At 45.5% G+C, this 20460-nt stretch overlaps 1 protein-coding gene across 2 annotated transcripts in view; it reads left to right on the top strand.

Annotated features, from left to right (window-relative positions):
* The window catches only part of BLMH (bleomycin hydrolase), a 41109-nt gene extending 30218 nt beyond the window's left edge, over positions 1-10891 (top strand). For both annotated transcript variants that reach the window (XM_068977535.1, XM_068977534.1), the window contains exon 12: positions 9971-10891. In XM_068977535.1, the coding sequence (XP_068833636.1) occupies positions 9971-10122 (152 nt within the window). In that variant the 3' untranslated portion in view covers positions 10123-10891. The remainder of the gene's footprint in view (positions 1-9970) is intronic.
* Positions 10892-20460: the final 9569 nt, after the last annotated feature.

Here is a 20460-nt window from a genome sequence, read left to right as displayed (position 1 = left end):
AATTGGGACTGAGATTTCTTAATTTGACACAGGCAGCTTCCCTAAGAATATATATTACCTACAAAAGATAACCAGTTATTTGCAGGTAAGTTTGAGATTTGGTTTGGATTTCTAGCACAAATGTAAATTGTAGACATTATTGAACTGAACGTGCCAAAATAAGAAAATTACATGAGCCAAAAGCAGAGGCTTCTGATTTTGTGAAAGAGCAACATACACATTTGTTTTGTCACCTCGGGGTTTTCGTGTCTCTCCAGGATTTCATGTCTCTCTCTGACACCATCAAATTCGGGTATCGGAGTTCTCTCGGAGGGACTCCTCCTCATTCATCTTCATTAACCACTGAGCCTGGCTGACACAAGCTAAAAAAATAGTGAATGTGAGTGGAAGCTCATGCTCTCAGGTGGACAGTTGCTTGCTTATCCAAGCATGTGACTAGGGCAGGGCTGTGCCTGCGTGCTAAGTTGCTTCAGTCGTCTCTGACTCTTTGCGACGCTGTGGACCATAAGCCTGGTGGGCTCCTCTGTGATGCGATTCTCCAGGCAAGAATACTGGAGTAGATTGCCATGCCCCCTCTCCAGGGCATCTTCCCACCCCTTATGTCTCCTGCACTGGCAGGCAGGGTCTTTACCACTAGCGCCACCTGCCTACCATTTGTGAGAGAAGGCTCTTCCTAGCCTACAGGCTGAAATTGACTTCAGGGAGAAATCCTTGCACGTTTAATGTAGATTGGTGTGTATTTCCTTTGTCCTGTAGAGAGGATTTGTCATTTTCTCAGGTGGTCTCCAAAGTATGTTTGCATTACTTTGAGAAGGATAGAGGTTTGACACAGAACCCGGCACCAGATGCCTGGGAACACATCCTGGCTGTCCCACCTGTTGGCTGTGTAGCCTTGGTCATGGTGTTTAACCTTAATAAGCCTTAGTCTTCTGATCTGTAAAATGGGAATAGTAATTGTACCTACCTCATAGGGTGTTTGTGAGAACTATGCCGGGCATATAAGAAATGCCCGGAAACATTAGCCATCGTTGGTGCTGTTGTCAATGTTCTCTGTGGACAAGAGAGCAGCAGAGCAGGGACGTAAGATCTGCCCCCTCTGGGAGAGGGCTGTCTCACTTGCCCAGCATTCTCACATCGGGTCTCTTAAGAATTCAGGACCCTTGGTGACCGTTGGACTACATCTCCAGTTTACTGGGTGGATGACTCGTCATGTGGGCTTAGTCTTTCATGAGAGAAAGCAGCGGAGGTGAGGACACCTCGTGCCAAGGAAATCCATTAGCAACAGTGTCAGCTCACATTTATCGCCGGGATGCAGGGAGCCGCGCACAGACCGCGGTGCGAACGTCTCTGACCCTCAGAGGAGTTTGTGCATCTCCACCTGGGACCTGGAAGGGGGTTTGAAGAGGGCTGTGATGTGACCGAGGTGGCAGTCGTGGTGTGCTCCTCAGACTGTAAGATACGGGATAAGCAGACCAAGAAAAGCCAGAGAAGGCGTGATTTCTCCCAGAAGGCAGACGACAGCAGAAGAGGAGGAGCTGGGGAGAGCTCCCTCAGTGGGGAGACAATAGAAAGACATTGAAGCTGCGGTTACTGGTGTCACAGGACTAGGTGAGAAGTCACGAGACTAGGTGACGTCAGGGAAAACTTGACGGGAAATAGCGCTGCAGTGGGGCAGCCAGAACTAAGTAGGGGAGCTTTGGGATTGGGCCCTAGAGCAGGTTCGGGACCCTTGAGGTGGAGGGAGGGTAGACGCTCACTGTGCTGTTAGTACCACGCCAGGAACACAGTGTGCTTGCTTCCTCCACATGCTAGGAATGCGGAGGAGAATGAAGGCACAGTAACACAGGGGATAAAGTACAGGAGAGACGATGTGTGCTTGGAACTGGGGAGGCTCCTTACCGATCCTTCAGAGGTGAGCAGACATTTAGGAAAGATGCTTGGGTTGTGGGTGTTTTGGGAAGGGACGTGGGAGGCCAGCCAAGGAGAAGGGGGCTGAGAAGCATCACTCTTGACCTGTAGAGTGCTTCAGGCAGGTCTGAGGCATGGGGCCAAGAAATAACGTGGCCTGTCATCCATGGAGCTTTTGAGGAAAGAGCAAAAAGCTGGCTTTGCCTGAAACAAATAGGAGTAGTAATGTTTGGGGTCAGAGAGAAGTCATTAAGTTTTAGCAAGAAAACAGACCCTTGGATGACACCTGAATTTGTGTTTTCTCCTCCTGTCCAACATTGGGGATGCTGGCAGGATTTTGTGTGATCTCAGACTGTGACTGTGAGCCTGGATAGTGCTCACAGTCCAGGGAAACAAAACAGTCAGACTGGCTGGTGCATTGCCCTCTCTCCTCAGCCCAGAAGTGGACAGGCTTCTTCTGGGCTCCTTAGGAGCGGGCACTTCCTCAGGAAGTGTGTACTTCTGCAGACTGAACTTTGTTGTGGTTTGATGGTTTTTTTAAAAAACGCAACCCACAAACCAAAACAACCCTCTTTCCCAAACACATTTTCCACCACTCTGCCTTCTTACCAGGGAGATGGAATCTTCCGTAGCCTTTGTTTCTGAACGAGGCCACAGGAAATACCCAGCTGCAAGAGTAGCCCTTCCCTTCTCAGCAAAAGGTTCAGGATCCTGAATGTACGTGCACCACAGAGCCAGACTTTGGTGTTTGGCCTGGAGGAAAAAGAGGCCTCTCCTCAGATCCCTGTCCAGGTATCTGTCTCAAGCAGTAGGTTTTCTTTCCAAAACGTCCAGTCCATCCTGTTCTCCAGCCTTCTAAGCAAATGCACTTAAAACACATGACATCTCTTTGATTTAAAGAGACAAAATGCCAAAACCTGGGCGCCTGACCATCAGTGTGGGGTGTGTGGGCAGATGGAATTGGTTCCAGACAGTGCCTGGATTAGAAACTAGATTGCGTGGTATCTGTTGGCCAGAGGATACCTACCTGCCACTCTCTCTGCCACTGAGTACTCTTTTGGAGGAAGCTGAGCCCCTGGAAAAGACTGAATTTGAAGTTAAGACCTGGATTTGAGTATGGGCTTTACTTACCTGCTGTGACTTTAAACAACTCATACCAACCCCGCCTACCTCATAGTGTCGCTGTGAGGATTAAAATTGAAATAAGAATAGATAGTGGATATAAAATTGCACTTCGAAGTGTAAGTTCCCTACAGAGCTACCTGTGTGTTTTTGTTTCATTTTGCTTACTAGGGTATAATTCTTTTACTAAATAATAAAATTATACTGTTCCAAAATCAAAATACAAAGAAATATATAAAGAGGAGTCTTGTTTCCATCTCTGTCCCTCTGTATTCCTTCCACCTCCTGCGTTTTTCAGGTGCTCATTCTCTTCATTTCTGATATGACTTTCCAGTGTGTTTTAGTGCACCGAAGGTAGCGTATTTTATCTCCCCGCTCTGCATCTCCTTCTCACTTCACTTAGCGTGTCTCGGAGGCCTGTCAGTACGTTTCCACATCAGTACAGTTTTATTATCTTGCATTGTCTGGATGTACCATAGTTTACTTAACCAGTTCCCTTACTGATGGAGCTTGGGTTGCGTCCAGGCTTTTGCTATTACAAACAGTATTGCACTGAGTTTATCGTACAGTGCTCAGAACAGTGCCTGACAATAGAAAGAGCTGAATGTTGTTGTTATTTAGTTGCTGTCATATCAGACTTTTGGCCCCATGGACTGTTGCTCACCAGGCTTCTCTATCCATGAGATTTCCCAGGCAAGAATACTGGAGTGGGTTGCCATTTTCTTCTCCAAGGGATCTCCCTGACGCAGGGATTGAATGTGCAACCCCTGCATTGGCAGAGATGTTCTGCACCACTGAGCCACCAGGGAAGCCCAAGTTGAATAAGTATTAGCTTTTGTTGCACATAATTACATGCATATTGTGTGCGTGCAGGTACTGTGTGTCTATAGGATGAAATTCCAGAAATGGCGTTGCTTAGTGAAGAGGGCAAAGGCACTCAGATTTTTCCCATTCCATAGGAGTTGTGTCATTTTGTATATTTGTAGCATACTCCATACAAATGTAAGGCATGCTTTACACAGTGGGTAACTAACAGAAGTGGTTGACAGATTGTTACTACTTAATTACCTATGAAATTGCGCGTTGTTCATAGCTGTGTTTAGGCCTTAATGAGTGGTTTTCATTGAGACTGTGTTTCTTACGTTTTCTTACCACTTACGCTACTTTGCTTTCAATTTTTTTTTTCAATATAATAGCAGGGAAATGTTTATCAGTTCAGTCCAGTCGCTCAGTTGTGTCCGACTCTTCGTGACCTCAAGGACTGCAGCATGCCAGGCTTCTCTATCACCAACTCCCGGAGCTTGCTCAAACTCATGTCCATCGAGTCAGTGATGCCATCCAACCGTCTCATCCTCTGTTGTCCCCTTCTCCTCCTGCCTTCAATCTTTTCCCAGCTTTGGGGTCTTTTCTAAGGAGTCAGTTCTTCGCATTAGGTGGCCAAAGTATTGGTGGCAAAACTGGTTAAACTATGGTACATCCAGACAATGCAAGATAACGAAACTACTGATGTGGAAACATCAAACAAAAATGTTTATAAACATAACAAAAAAAAACTTAGAAGCCATAAAGGAAAAGATTGATAAATTTGACTTCATAAAAAAAAAATTTAGTATACTAGAAAACATCATCAACTAAATTATAAGGCAAATTACATAATAGGAAAAATGTTTGCAATCATTATATTAATATAGAGAGCCCTATTACTGATCACTGTGAAAATGGCAAATATACCAGTTAAAATTCAGCAGAGGTCCCAAACAGACTCTTTACAAAAGAAAACTGAATAGCAAGCATCCACAGACAAAAGTTCAGATTGGACCCAAAAAGAAAGTTGTAATTATATATACCCATTATTGATAAGGACACAGAGAAATTAAGTAGATGATTAAGGATGTACACAGAGGTTTAATTACAAAATTGTTTATAGCAGTGTTGTTTCTAAGCATGAAAAAATAATTCAGATTCCAACAGTAGGGAATTAAACACATTTTGGTTTTACTCATAAATTCAGCACTTAAAAATTATAGTGTAGATAGTTTTTTTATTAATATGAAAAGAGCAATATTGGAAAACAGCATATGTGATACTCTGTGGTATAAGAACATTATGCTATCTCATTTTTATTAAACGTATAGCATCTCCACATACAAGTTTTTATCAGAGGATGTACATGGGATTTTCCAGGCAAGAGTACTGCAGTGGATTGCTGTTTCCTTCTCCAGGACATAAAAATCTAACTAGGGCCTAAACTGAGCTTCCCAGGTGGCGCCAGTGGTAAAGAACCTGCCTGCCAATGCAGGAGATGTAAGAGACGCAGGTTCGATCCCTGGGTTGGGAAGATCCCCTGGACAAGGGCATGGCAACCCACTCCAGTATTCTTGCCTAGAGAATCCCATGGATAGAGGAGTCTGGTGGGCTAGCTGTAGTCCGTGGGGTCACACAGAGTCAGACACAGCTGAAACAACTTAGCACACACTCACGCACAGGGTCTAACCCAGGATGGCGGGATTGTAGGCAGTTTTAAAATGTGTATTTGTCTTCTTTTCATCCACCTCTTCCTTCTGCTCCTCTTCCTTCATTTTATCATCTTCCTCCCTCTGTCCTTATGAGATTTTTTATAAGGAGCATTAATTATTTGGATTATCTTTAAGGAGTCAAAAGCAATATAATATTTCAGAATTTTGAAGGGAAAATCACCTACTCCGGGATATAAAGTTATCATTGTTTTTCATGTTTTGTCCCCCTGTGTATTTGGAATTTTAACATCGTTATAAAGGATACACTATTTTTATATACTTTTATCACTTAAACATTTTTCCATGTTACTGCATAGTCTTTGCAACTTCATTTTAAATGACTGATTAATATTTTGTGGAGTGATTTCTCACTATTTATTAGGAAGTTTGAAATATGAGACAAGTGTCAGTGAGGCTTTCCTTCCCTTTCTGGGAGCCTTTCTTCAGCCCTGAGTTATCAGCATCAAGTGAAAGATTGGCAGTGACTTAATGAGGCCTCGGTCGTCTGGCTTCGTTAGGTTCAGGCTGCCAGACAGATTCATCACAGCAGAACAGTAACTTGATTTTGTCATACCTTTTTTAAAAATAGCAACAACAACAAAAATTGAACCACAAGTAGTTTTGTTAGTGAGGTGAAATATTTCATAGAACAAAGCAAAACATTTCTCATTTATAAAAATATATTTATCACCTTAATTTATGTCTGAAAGGTTTAAAACTTAGATCTTTAGTAGGATTTCAGAAAACTGATATTTTAGGGTAAAGTTTTTCTTTCCCTTAAATGAACCCATTGGAATCTCTTTGTTTCTGAGTGCATTAGGCCTAACCTGTCTAGAGCTGTATCTGCAGATGCTATTTCTCCCTTTACAGTCCCATGCTGCTCTTTCTCTTAACAGATATAGAAACGTTGCCAGTGTCTTTGAGGGACTGTTCACTTATTTTATTTCTTCCTCTTCCTTTCTTTATTTTATTTCTTGCGTGTAAGCAAGACATTTAATGTTTAAACAAAATTTAATTTCACCTTAGTCCCTAAAAGCTGACTTTCTTTATCTACTTGTCCATTTGTTTCCCTGAATGCAACGCCAGGATCCTTGGGGCAGATTTTTGTTTTCCTTTTTTGTTTGTTTCTTTGATCTTTGGGGAATGCATTTCCAGTGGCCAAGGTACATGAGGGCTAGAAGCTGCACCTTTCCTCAGATCAAGATGGCCACTCTAATCCTGCCTGAGTGGGCACCTCGCTGCTCCTCTCCACAGCACTCACTCGGGTTTCAGACACACTGATCCTAATCTCCTCAGTCAAACTCCAGGACACGCAGTATCAACAGTTACAGCAGCCACAAGGTCATTATCTACCCAGGGTGCAATTACTTGGCAGCCACCTAGACTGGGAGGTTTTGTGGGCCCCCAGAGAACTCATATCCTGAAGAGAGAGACTAATCAAGGCAGGTCCTCTTGGCGGGGACCCTGAAAGGGTGGATTACAATCGATAGGAGTTTTAATTTGTGAGGACTTAATCTTATCTCCTGCTTTTGGAACAAGATAGCGTAGATGTACTTATTGTCCATTTTCTCCAGGCATTTTTTGAAGACTCATTTGATTGTGTGATGATAGTATTGTTGAAAGGACACAGAACTTTATTACATGAATCTGCCTCCATCCTTCACCTGCCTCTCTGCCTGCCCCAAGCCCCTCTCAGGATTCATTCAGTGAGCATTAGGGTGAGGGGAAGGATGCCTACTGTCTCAGATGGTGTGGTACTTAGTAGCCTGGTCTCCTGCCCACTGAAAACTCCTCATGGGCAAGGCAGATGCTGAAACTTTTTCTCAGAAAGCATTTACTTAGGATGCAGCAAGAAATGGTACTGGCTGGCCCTTCAACTGACCAAGCTTTGGCTGCTGAAACTCAGTGGCAGTGACGTGGGTGATGTGAGAGGCCAGGGACTTGGGAATCTTTGTGTGTGTGCTTCCTGGTGTCTCCTGTTGAGAACGGAGCCCTGGATCATGAGGGGATAGGCGTGATCTGACTTGGCATGAGTGCTGGCGCCCTTTCCTTGGCATTTTCTGGAGAGGGCAAACGCGCCGGGCCATGTCAGGATGCACTGCCTGAGGGCAAATGCGCAGGGCCGCGTCAGAATGCGCTGCCTTGACTCCTGCCAGGGAGGGGCAGAGCACGGCAGAGACGAGCTCCCCGAAGCAGTCCTGTTTTCAAGTTAAATGATGTCCTCTGTCGTACCATTTCGTTTATAAAAGTAGACTTACCGTCCCGTTGCCTTTTAATTATTTAAATCAGCCTTGCTTTTAGAGCAGCAGTTCTCAGAGTGGGCCCTGAGGACCCCTGCCAGGTCCCTGGGACCCTCCTAGGACATCTACAAGGTCTTCCTTCCTCTGACAGCATATCTGCATGAGGCCAGATTGCTCCTTCTGCTTCATCCAAAAGAACAGTTGCAGCAGACTGCACACAGAAGCAGATATAAGAATTCAGCTGTCTTCTGTGTCACAAAGTAATGCCACTTTCCTTACTAGAATTTAGTTTCTATTGGAGGATATAATTATTTTTTCCTAAGTGAATCAGTATTTTCAGCTTTCTGTTTTAATTTTTAATGTGGTTAACATCATTAAATATAACCTGTATCAACAACTTTTTAGAGTCCTCAGTAGTTTTAAGTTCACTGTCATGAGCCTGGGGCCAAGAAGTTTGAGAACCAATGTACTAGAGGACCTCCTGAGGAACACCTACCTCTTCTCCCTCTCTCGGTCCTCTCTAGTGGAAAGTGATATAGCACAGACCTAGATTTGCACACTTGGAGAGAAAAAATGGCTCAAGCATCTAGTATATAGCAGGTGCCAGCTATGGTAAGACGATGATGAAGATCGCTAGTTGCTGTGAGTGCTCAGCGTGTAGGTAGTAGCCTGTGTAGGTACACACTTTTGTCTTCTGCTTTCTCCATGGCCCATCCTTATTTTAAATACACACACTTTCATCCCTCGCCTTAATTTCGCTCTTTATATTAGCAATGCCTTGGGTGAAATGTTTTCCCATTGCAGTTTGGTAGTGGTATGATCCTGAAGAGGAACTTATGTTGTCCTAGTGGAGCCTGTGGGCTTCCCAGGTGGTACTGGTCGTAAAGAACCCACCTCCCAATGCTAGGAGACATAAGAGACACAGGTTTGATCCTTGGGTCAGGAAGATCCTCTGGAGGAGGAAGTGGCAACCCACTTCAGTATTTTTGCCCAGGGAATCCCATGAATAGAGAAGCCTGGTGGGCTACAGTCCAAAGGGTCACAAAGAATCAGACATGATTAAAGCAGTGGAGCCTGGGATAGTCTCCCTGATGGGAAGAGGCAGGTGTCTGTCACCAGATACCTGAGGACACCACACTTTTTCTCAGATAAGCCTCAGTCTAGGGTGTTAGTACTGCTGTGCCCCTGTTCATTCCTGCCACTGGAGAGATCCATAAATCCCAGGGCCTCAGCAAGGAATATAGGTCAAGCGACTCTCTTCTGCACCACAGATTTCCTCCTAAGAAAGCACAGACTCACACAGTATCATCTGCAAATAAGTGGCTCCCTGGGTATGAAGACCAGACCCCGTCAGGATTCCCCTGATGGCTTAGCTGATTGTTGGGTAGAAATTTATGGTAGAGAAGAATGAGAGAAAACAGCCAGTGATGCTGAGAATGTGGGATGGGTATGCTTGCCCTTCTGATCCTAGAGATTAACCCCCGACATACGGCTGTGTGAACAAGAAACATTTCCACCTACCTTCAGGGTCACTGACTCACCCTCAGTGAGGCAGCCTGAGCAGTGGAATCGCACAGGATCTTCGGTCCAAGGCCCAGCTCTGAACTTCCCCCATGTAACCTGGGCTCATCACTTAGTTACTCTGAGCCCCAGTTTTTCTAACGGGTAAAAACATTGCCCTGCTGTCCTGTCTACTTTGTAGATTGCTAATAAGACTCCATCAGGGGGCTTCCCTGGTGGTCCATTGGTTAGGAATCTGCCTGCCAGTGCAGGGGACAGGAATTCAATCCCTGGTCCAAGAAGACCCCACACGCTACAGAGCAGCTGGGCCTATGAGCCACAGCTCCTGTGCCTGAGCGCTAGAGCCCAAGGACCGCAGTTGCTGAAGTCCACGCACCTAAAGCCCATGCTCTAGAACAAGAGAGGCCATCTCAACCACAACAAACAGTAGCCGTGCTTGCTGCAACTAGAGAAAGCCTGTGTGCAACAACAAAGACGCAGTGCAGCCAAAAATAGATAAGCAGAAATTTCAGAAATAATCAGATGAAATGAAATTACAGACGGGAAAGCTGAAAAACATGTACAAATGATAGCTTTGTAAAAGATTTTATCATAGTGCCAGTAAGGTTTTTGCTCTTTGCCCCTTGCCCTCTGGATTCATGAGGCTCCTGTTCTCTTCTCCAGGTTACCTGTGCATGACGGATGAGTGGTTCTCTGAGTACGTCTACGAAGTGGTGGTGGACAAGAAGCATGTCCCTGAAGAGGTGCTAGCTGTACTAGAGCAGGACCCCATTGTCCTGCCAGCCTGGGACCCCATGGGTGCTTTGGCCAAGTGATGTTGCCTCCAGCTTTTCCTCTTCCCGTGGGACCTGAAGTAGCTGCAAAGGACAGATCCGGGGGCTGAAGCCAAAGTGACATAGGTGACTGTGTGTTCCCACGGGACACAGTCAGACTCTTGGATTGCTACTCCAGGAACCTCTTTGGGAAAGTGTGCTTTATGCTGAAACAATATATTCTTAAAGAAAAAAAGGGAAAGATCAGGTCACACTGTCTACTCTCCTCATCTCCAGCAGCTCAGGACCTCTCAGCGTTTTAATCAGATGTAAGTGTCCGTCTTAAGTCTGTCACACCGGTTTGGTTCTGTGTCTGTGTTGATAAGGCAGGCGAGGATACGCGGCTGAGGTGTGTGGAGAGAACGCGGTCCTAGTGCTCCTTGTTCCTAGAGTAGCGTGGGGGAGGGTGCCCTCATAGTTGAGCTCTCGAAACTGCATGCTGCCTGGCAGTGTCACTGTTCCTCTGAGGTGGCAGTCACTGAATTCAGTGTTTGTCAAGGTAATTCTGTGTGCCTCGAATAGCCCAGGAATGGGAGGTTGATCGAAACTGACATGATTCCTTCCAGCTGTTCTGAACTGTGGAGAACACGGCTCTGCTTGAGTCGTTAAGTAGAGGGTCAGGGAAAGTGGGTGAGAGAACAACCAAAACCTTACCGTGATCTGAATTATAATCATTAGAGGGAGCTCTCGCCAGATGGTTCAACTTCTGCCTCTGGAATTGGGAGTTGGGTGGGCACAAAAAAGGGATATCATCTATTCTTTCTGACAACTAGATGGTGCTGAGAAGCCTTTGAATAAAACACTTTGCTAAATGAGAGTATGTTGGCTTATTTGACCTAAGAAGTGTGTGTTTATTTGGCTATAACGGAAAGTAGCCATGTGGCTCGTGTTCTTGAAAGTGAAGAGACAGCAAGATGGTTCAGAGCGTCTCTGCCTTGGCTTCTCTGTGGGATGTGTGATCCTTCCCAGCCTGTGCAGATCCTTGCTGGCTTCTGCAGAGGGCTTCTAGGCACCATGTTTAGAAGAGCTGGTGCCTCTGCTGTTTAACCATCATTTCTCCAAGCAACAGGGTTACTGCAAGAGTGGGAAGTAAGGCCCGCCTGGGTCCAGCCTTAGAGTGGGCTGAAGAGTATGTATTTTACTAAGACTGGCCTCTCTTTCACTGAAAGCAAAGAAATACAGCATCCTAATCAACATTTCTGTCAGTGCCTGAGTCCCCTGCCTTTCAGGCTTTGAAAGAATCTTCTTAGTTCTAGCGTGGAATATTGTTTGTCACAGGACTTTCCAAGATAACATTAGTTACAGGCTCAGGTGTTAATCAGTGTTTACAATATTCTAGTAATCCTGTTCCAAGCAGGATAAATCCATTTCCAGACACATCACGGTGAAACCTCAGAACAAATCTTAAAGGTATCCAGGAAGAAACAACACAGATTGCCTCCAAAGAAAAGACAATGAAATTGACTGCTGACTTCTCATCAGCAACTATGTATGTCCAAAGACGGTGAAAAGTGCCTTCAAAGGACAGTTAGAAATTAACCATGAACCTAGAATTCTGTACTGACCAAAACTGTCTTTGAAGAACAGAGGTGAAATAAAAGACTATTTCAGTCAAAAATTGGTTCCCAAGCAGAACAACAGTGATCCCTTAATACAGAAGTTCTGAAATTCAACAAAGGAATGTAGAATTGAAGAAAGTGATAAACATGTGCACCATCTAAACAGGAAGTGACTATGGGTATTCTTATACAGTTCCAAAAAAGATGAAACCAAAATACATAAAAATAGGTAATCAGGGAGATGATTAGAATAAACATACATACTCTCAAGTCCTTAATGTCATTCAGGAAGAGGAAAAGTACATTGATTAACTTTAGGCTTTGCTATGTTTATTATATGTGCTAGAAGTTTCCAGATTAACTACTAAAATAAAACAGGATGTACTTTCCCAGCAAGAATATATATATATATATATATATATATATATAAACAAGATAGCGGAAAGAGAAAACAGGGCAGGTACTGTGTCCAAAATAAGATAGAAACCTAAACGTGTCAATAATTTCAATGTCCATAAAAGGCTTAGATGTTTCAGAAAAAAGCAAATTGTCAAATGGAATTTTTTTTTAACTGATGGATTTTATTTTTAGTTTCCTTTGTTGTTGTTGTTTATCCATTCTAAATGTAATGGTTTGCATCAACTAACCCAAAGCTCTCAGTCCGCCCCTTTCCTTTCTGCTCTTACCCTTGGCAGCCGCAAGTCTGTTCTCTTACGTCTGTGAGTCTGTTTCTGTTGTGTACGTAGGTTCATTTGCACCATGTTCCACATATAAATGATACCGTGCAGTATTTTTCTCTTTCTGACTTCACTTCGTGTGATGATCTCTCATGGCACCCATGTTGCTGCAGATGGCACTGTTTCATTCATTTTTATGGCTGAGTAGTATTTTACTGTTCTATTCTGTTGGAGTTGGCGATGGACAGGGAAGCCTGGCGTACTGCAGTCCATGGGGTCGCAGGAAGTCAGACACGACTAAGCAGCTGAATTGAACTGAGTACTCTGTTGTATAAATGTACCACATCTTTGTCCATTCATCTGTCAGTGGACACTTCGGTTGTATCTTTTTGAATTATTGTTTTGTCTGGTTATGTGCCCAGGAGTGGGATTGCTGGATCATATGGCAACTCTTTAGTGTTTTTGAGGAAACTCCATACTGTTTTCCATAGTGGCTGCTCCAATTTACATTCCCACCAACAGTGTGAGAGGGAGGGCTTTCCTTTTCTCCACACCCTCTACAGCATTTGTTACTTGTAGACTTTAATGATGGCCATTCTGACTGGTGTGAAGTGATAGCTCATTGTAGTTTCGATTTGCATTTCTCTGATTAGTGATGTTGAGAATCTTTTCATATGCCTATCGGCTCTCTGTATATCTTCTTTGGAGAAATGTCTATATAGGTCATCTGCCCATTTTTCAGCTGGGTTGATTGTTTCTTGTTGTTGAGTTGTATGAGCTGTTTGTATATTTTGGAGATTAAGTTCTTGCCAGTTGCATCATTTTGCAAATATTTTCTCCCATTCTTTAGGTTGTCTTTTTTTCTTTTTTCATTTATGGTTTCCTTTGCTAGGCAAAAGCTTGTAAGTTTGATTAGGTTCCATTTGTTTATTTTTGGTTTTATTGCTATTGCCTTGGCAGACTGTTTCCACTGTTTCCCCATCTATTTCCCATGAAGTGATGGGACCGGATGCCAGTGTCAGATTTTATTTTGGGGGGCTCCAAAATCACTGCAGATGGTGACTTCAGCCATGAAATTAAAAGATGCTTACTCCTTGGAAGAAAAGTTATGACCAACCTAGATAGTATATTCAAAAGCAGAGACATTACTTTGCCGACTAAGGTCCGTCTAGTCAAGGCTATGGTTTTTCCTGTGGTCACGTATGGATGTGAGAGTTGGACTGTGAAGAAGGCTGAGCGCCGAAGAACTGATGTGTTTGAATTGTGGTGTTGGGGAAGACTTGAGAGTCCCTTGGACTGCAAGGAGATCCAACCAGTCCATTCTGAAGGAGACCAACCCTGGGATTTCTTTGGAAGGAATGATGCTAAAGCTGAAACTCCAGTACTTTGGCCACCTCATGCGAAGAGTTGACTCATTGGAAAAGACTCTGATGCTGGGAGGGATTGGGGGCAGGAGGAGAAGGGGACGACAGAGGATGAGATGGCTGGATGGCATCACAGACTCGGTGGACGTGAGTCTAAGTGAACTCCGGGAGATAGTGATGGACAGGGAGGCCTGGTGTGCTGCGATTCATGGGGTCATAAAGAGTTGGACACGACTGAGCGACTGAACTGAACTGGGAGACTGACTTAAGAAAACATTGATATGATTTACGTCAGAGAATGTGTTGCTTATGCTGTCTTCGAGTTTTATGGTGTCATGTCTTATGTTTAAGTCTTTAAGCCATTTTGAGTTTATTTTTGTGCATGGTGTGAGGGTGTATTCTGAATTCATTGATTTACATGCAGCTCTCCAACTTTCCCAGCACCATTTGCTAAACAGACTGTCTCTTTTGCATTTATATTACAAGTGGCTTTTTAAAAAAAAAGAAAAGCAAATTAACATATTGGGTAAGACTGATCCCCCCCAAAAGTACAGACACACACAAAAGAAGTTGAGAGGAGGCTACCATTATACTGCAGGTAGAAAAATATAAGATACCCTTAATGTTGTCAGAAGTGATAATGAAGGGACCTGTTTGGAAGACATATATCCCCAAACCCCGGGAAGAAGGGAGAGAAGAAACAAACTGAAAAGCAGAGTGAGACATTGAAAGATTTAGCAGAACTGAAAAAGTTGAATCCTGATTCAGCAGCGGAGACAGCTAGTGATAAGCAAACCAGTTTACACTGTGTAACCCTCTCCCCCGACCCCCCCACCCCCAAAGCTCAGATATGCTAGCATCAGAGGGTTACTCTGGGTTACTGAAAGCTAGATTGCCTCCCTGCCTTGGGTAGCTAGGTGCTTGCCCCTCCCCCTCTCAGCAGGCACCAATTCAAGATTTCTTCTCCATAGAGAAAACTAGTTTATGGCCTGGAGGTCAGAAACTGAGCTGAAGATGAAAGTACCCTATGTGGGCATTTGCATTTTGAATATCCTTGGCCATACTGGGCTCCTAGAGCCCTAGTGTGCAGAGATTGCAAGTATTCTCCGGGGAACTGCAATTAGGTTAAGAAGAAAGACATAAAGAGCTATTCTGTGGCATAAACGATTGTTTTATGAGGCTGCCATAACCCTAACAAAAAAAAGAAAAAAGTACATGCAAATCTCCTCCATAAAGAGATGCAAAATTCCTAACCAAATATTACTAACCGAATCCAAATATATAAAAGATAATCTCCATAACCAAATATTGAATAGAAGCTATTTTCCAAATAAAATTAGGATCCTGTGGAGAGAAACATAAAGGATGGTGGGTATGTCTTCTCTACCGAAGATGAAATGGGCCAGAGTTTTAGCCAGCCGTCTGAACTGGAAGAACTTGCTAACATTTGGGTGACTGGTGAACTGGGAATTGAGAAGGTGTGAATTGTCTTCCTGTCGCTCTTCCAATGATACTCTTACCTCTGGAAGGTCCTTGCCAGCTCCAGGAACCCTCTTGAGATATGTAGAGTCATGCTGACCCTACACATCCAAGAAGCCAGGACCTGATAATGAGACATCATTCCTCCAGGATGTGGCTGTGGATCCATCAGCGTGCTCCAGCTTGTTGTCAAAGAGCCACTGAATTCTCATTTGCTGTTGGCAGCGCCAGGGCACTTGAATGTTCATTCCCACTTCTTTGATTGTGTGGCCTGGGTGAAACTTGTTGCTGACTGGCCACAGTGATTAGGCTAGATTTTTCTTTCCTTGTAAGTAGTATCAGATGGGCATCCCCATAGTTGGGACTGCTTGTTCAGAACCATTGCTGCTTTTCATGAAGATGAGCCTACTTCCTTGGGGTCTGTGACACAACTTGATTGAAAACTAGGAATCAATTGGCCAGAGTTGTTCTTGTTTCCTTTTCACAATTCAAACCCTTTACTGCTGAGTTACTTCAGTCGTGTCCGACTCTGTGTGACCCCATAGATGGCAGCCCACCAGGCTCCCCCATCCCTGGGATTCTCCAGGCAAGACCACTGGAGTGGACTGCCATTTCCTTCTCCAATGTATGAAAGTGAAAAGTGAAAGTGAAGTTGCTCAGTCGTGTCTGACTCTTGGCGACCCCATGAACTGCAGCCTACCAGGCTCCCTCGTCCCTGGGATTCTTCAGGCAAGAACACTGGAGTGGGTTGCCATTTCCTTCTCCAGTGCATGAAAGTGAAAGTGAAGTAGCTTAGACGTGTCCGACTCTTAGTGATCCCATGGACTGCAGCCTACCAGGCTCCTCCGTCCATGGGGTTTTCCAGGCAAGAGTACTGGAGTGAGGTGCCATTGCCTTCTCCACAAACCCTTTACACATGACCACAAAGGGAAAGGAAGAGAGAGGGGGAGTGTCCTATTCATAGCAGCCACAGGTATTTGCAAACAGGACTGAGTGAAGGTAGGAAGCCCTTCTGCCCTTTTGTCTTCCTTGGTACAGTTTGAATACTACCTGCTTTTTCTCTCTTGCTTACTCCTTGAGAAAAGCTATCTAGCAGCTCCTCTTAAAGTGGATGGGGTGGGCTCTGGAAACAGCCTATCCTAAGTCAATGTTTTGTTTTATTTTTTAAAATTATCTGCTTTGCAGAAGAATGGAGTAGCTGAGACAGGGCGGGTACACGGTGGAAAGTATCAGAATGTGCCTGATTTATATTGCAGCCCACTCGCCTCTCACCCGAGAGGGCCCTTAGAGGTCATCTTGTCTAGACTTCTCCAAGATGGATAAGGAATCCTTGAAGTTCTACATGGACACATTCAGTGACAGGCGCACACAGCCTCCTCCCTTGAGGCCCCTGCCCACCTCTCCAGACCCAACTTCCTCCCTTCCATTCTTGTTCACCCTGCATCAGACAGTCACACCCCACTCCCACTTTGTCCTTCAAATGCACCAAGCACATTCCCGCCTCCTAGCTGTTCCCTTATCCTAAACCTGTTCCCTCAGCCTAAAGGCTGACTTCTTATGATTCAGGTCACGGCTCAAACATCAAGGCCGTCACCTCACCTGAGTAGCCAGCTGCCCCCTCCTCACCACCTCTACCCTTGCCTCTATTTGATAACTGGGATCGATTTCCTTCACTTCTATCACTTTCTGAAATTTTTGTTTGTTTCTGTGTTTATGTGTCGATTCTTCCTGTCAGTTCCCCAAGGGCAGCAGCTTTGTCTTACTCGCCACTGTATTCACAAGCCTGGCTCACGGTAAATATGGTTGACTGACTGATGGGAAATGCCCTATATCCTGACAGCTGTATTCAATTAAAAGTTTATGGATACATCCGAAGTGGGCTTTGCACTAACTTGCTCAGGAGGGACGAGTAGAATGAGAACAAAGCCCCTGTGGATCTTCGTACGTCAGTGCTTAACCGGAAGGTCTAGATTTCAGGGTGACTGGCTTTAGGGAAGTAGAAGGGGGAGGTAGACCCCTCCAAGGTTTTCTTCACTTTTCTCACTACCTCCACCTTTCTGGCTTCAAATCAGCCCGGCAGGGATTCCCAGTGGCTCAGTGATAAAGAATCCACCTGCCATTGCAAGAGACACGGGTTCAATCCCTGGTCCAGGAAGATCCCACGTGTCTCGAAGCAACGAAGCCCCTGCGCCACGCCTACTGAGCCTGTGCTCTAGAGCCAGGGAGCCTCGACTGCTGAAGCCCATGTTCCCTAGAGCCTGTGCTCTGCACGAAAAGGAGCCACTGTGATGAAAATCCCGTGCATCTCAACTCGAGTCACCCCCACTCACCACAACGAGAGAAAAGCCTGCGCACAGCAGCCAAGACCCCACACAACCAAAGTAAATAAAAATATTTTTAAAAGAAAAAGTCAACCCAGGAGAGGGAGAATCCCAGCACCTTGGGACTCAGGCAGGGGGGCTGGCTGAGCCCCTTGGAGCCATGTAGGGCAGGGACCAGTCACCGACCCTCTCTGAGTCTCAGTCTCCACACCATCTTTATTGGAAAGCTTTTTGAAATGTATTAAATATAGGAAAGGTCACAGCTCAAAAAGAAAAAACTAAAATCTATTTTTAATAACACAAAATACAGCCAAAGGGTTGAAAAATGCATATTACCCATGTGGTAGGAAAAGAACAAAAAAGGAAGCAGACAATATCTGTACGTGGGAGACAGATGCTCAGTAGATGGGAGCTATTGGTAATAACAGTTCTCACAGAGCTTCTCCAATGTGTCCATCATCGAGCAAGGCCCTCGGGGAGTTAAAGCAATTCCCTGCCCTTCAGAAGTTTATCGTGTAGTTCGCAAAATAAGATGTATATACATGAGCCCGTGGCGAAAGCAGATGACTTGCTATGCGTGAAGTTTTCCAGTAAATGTCATCATAGTTAGGAAAGGGCTCGAAGTTGGAGAAGGAAAAGAAAAACTGACCCATTTTAATCTAACTTCTAACCACAGTGACCACAGACATCAAGGATGAGGGTGATCAGTTTTCCAAGAAGAGACTGAGGGGGAAAACCTCCCTCTATGCAGAGGCCCCAGTTATCTTGAAGTTCCTGGAGAGGAAGAAGAGCTAAAGAGAGGAGAGTGTTCTGTCGTCTTGAGCAGACCAAGAAAGCTGGGAGTGGGAGGGAGGGGAGAAGCGTGACTTCAGGGGCTAGAAGCAGAGAACTTGGGTTCTAAAAATAATTCTGTCCCTCTTGCTCAGACCCTGAGCAAAGCCCTGGATGTCACCTCCTGGCTCACAGCATCCTTATTAGTAAGTTAGAGAAAAAATATTTGCCTCCTTCCTAAGGGAACAAAAAAACCCTACAGTGGTACTGAGTAATTCAGCCCCATCTGGGAAGGAAACAGTTTGCAGTGCAAGGGAGGGAGCTGCCCTGAAAATCCTCTAGGCTTCTCCCCTGCTTTGCCATAGCTTGGGGCCCCTTTCTCCTCTCTTTTTCTTTCTTTTTAAAAGATATTTTATTGTTTTATTGTTATTTTGTTCATTTTTATTTTTTGGCTGTGTGGTACGGCATATGGGATCTTAGTTCCCCAATCAGGAATTGAATCTGTGCCCCCTTGCATTGGAAGCGCAGTCTTAACCACTGGACCACCAGGGAAGTCCTTTCCTCTTTTTTTTCTTTTTCTTTAACTTTTACAAATTTTTTAAAATGAAGCTTTTCTGGAAAAGTTGTAGAAAAATATTACCAACATGACAAACATTGAAGTAGCATGAAAGGTAATACAGTGAAAAAGCAGGGTTCCCTCCTGCTCTTCATGTCCTTTCCCTCCAAAGCACTTAGGATTCCCAGTTTCTTCTACATGCTTACAGGGATTTCAATACACAGAGAAAACCGCCTCACTCCTTTCACTGGTGGGCAATTCTCCAGTGTTAGATATTCCATGATTTACTCACCAGTCCCAAAAGTGCTGCTTCTTACACACTTTAAGTCGGCTAAGAGTCGAAGGCATCTCCCTAGCTGTCCATTGCCAACACTTGTTTGTGGGGCGTGCTGTGTGCTGACGCAGGGATGGGTGTTAAGACCTGGAGAGAGGCAGAGCCCCTTCCCTTGGGAACTCAGAGCCCAGTGGAGGAGGTGGGCATTTAGGAAAGATCTGAGGGTTCTCACCGGTCTATGTAGCTGGGGTGGGGGTATCCTGGTACTTGTGCTTCTGGCTTCAACGTCTCTGCCAAGATGGAAGGTAAACACAGCTGCCTTCCAGACCGTGGCACCAGCAAAAGTGTTTATAGTCAGGGGAGGGAATCCCGCAGGAAGGAAGTAAAACCAGAAACCTTGACCCAAAGATATCATAGAGCATACGGTAGTCACGACACCTATCAAATCTGGGGAAACAGGGTCTTGTCTAGCAGAGGTAGTAGGCTCATAGGGAATGGGAGACCCGGGGCCAGGAAAAAGTGACCAAGGACACATATCACCTACTTGCACACGCTGTCTGCCTTCCTCGGGGCATTCCTCTCCCACACCCCCTCCACATCCCGCCCGTGGCACTCCTGAAGGGCTTTCCCTCCCCTCCCCTTGGCCTTGCTTCACCGGATCAGAGACAGCCTCCCCTGGGGGCTTCTAGGGTAGAACCCTATGGGGACAAGCCCAGGGCTCACAGTGACAGTAAATCCTGCTCTGGAGGTGCTGTCCCCGCACCTGGTTGGCCATGGACCCTGTCACCTACACCATGTCCCAGGGGAAATAAGCGGGGGTGCCGGGAGGGAGTCTGGACGCTGGAGAGAGCCAGGGCAGGTGAGGCACGAGCATGGGGAGCAAGACAGGGAAGGCTGTGCGTTAGGAAAGCGCGAGTCTGGATTTGTTGAGGCAAAAGTGGGGCAGCGGAGGCCACCTGGTCTCTGTGGGACGACACCCACGGGGAGAAGAGAAAGCGCCTGTGCAGAGAGTCGATGGCCCGTCTGCAACAACTGTTCATGGACTCTTCCAGGGAGGCCGTGAGGAACGAAGGGGAGGTCGCGTCTGTGTAATCCCAGCGGCTCTTTCTGATCGTGCTCCTTGGCCAGAGACTACGAGAGGAGAAGACTGGCCCAGGCGGTCCAGCGGAGGAGAGAGGGTGGGTGGGCAGTGCCCCTCAGGCGGAGAGGGCACTGGTGTTACTGCACACGTCAGCCCCTTCCCGCCCGGCACGCGGGGGTGCCCACCACCCTCGTGATCCGTATTTTACACACGAGGGAGCCAAAGGCCGTACCAGCCCAGAAGAAGGAACTTCCTCGTG

Source organism: Capricornis sumatraensis, chromosome 8 (genome assembly GCF_032405125.1).
Source record: "Capricornis sumatraensis isolate serow.1 chromosome 8, serow.2, whole genome shotgun sequence".
Taxonomy (NCBI): Eukaryota; Metazoa; Chordata; class Mammalia; order Artiodactyla; family Bovidae; genus Capricornis; species Capricornis sumatraensis.
The sequence above is the reverse complement of the archived record's forward strand: the minus strand, read 5'-3'. Positions and strand labels throughout refer to the sequence as shown.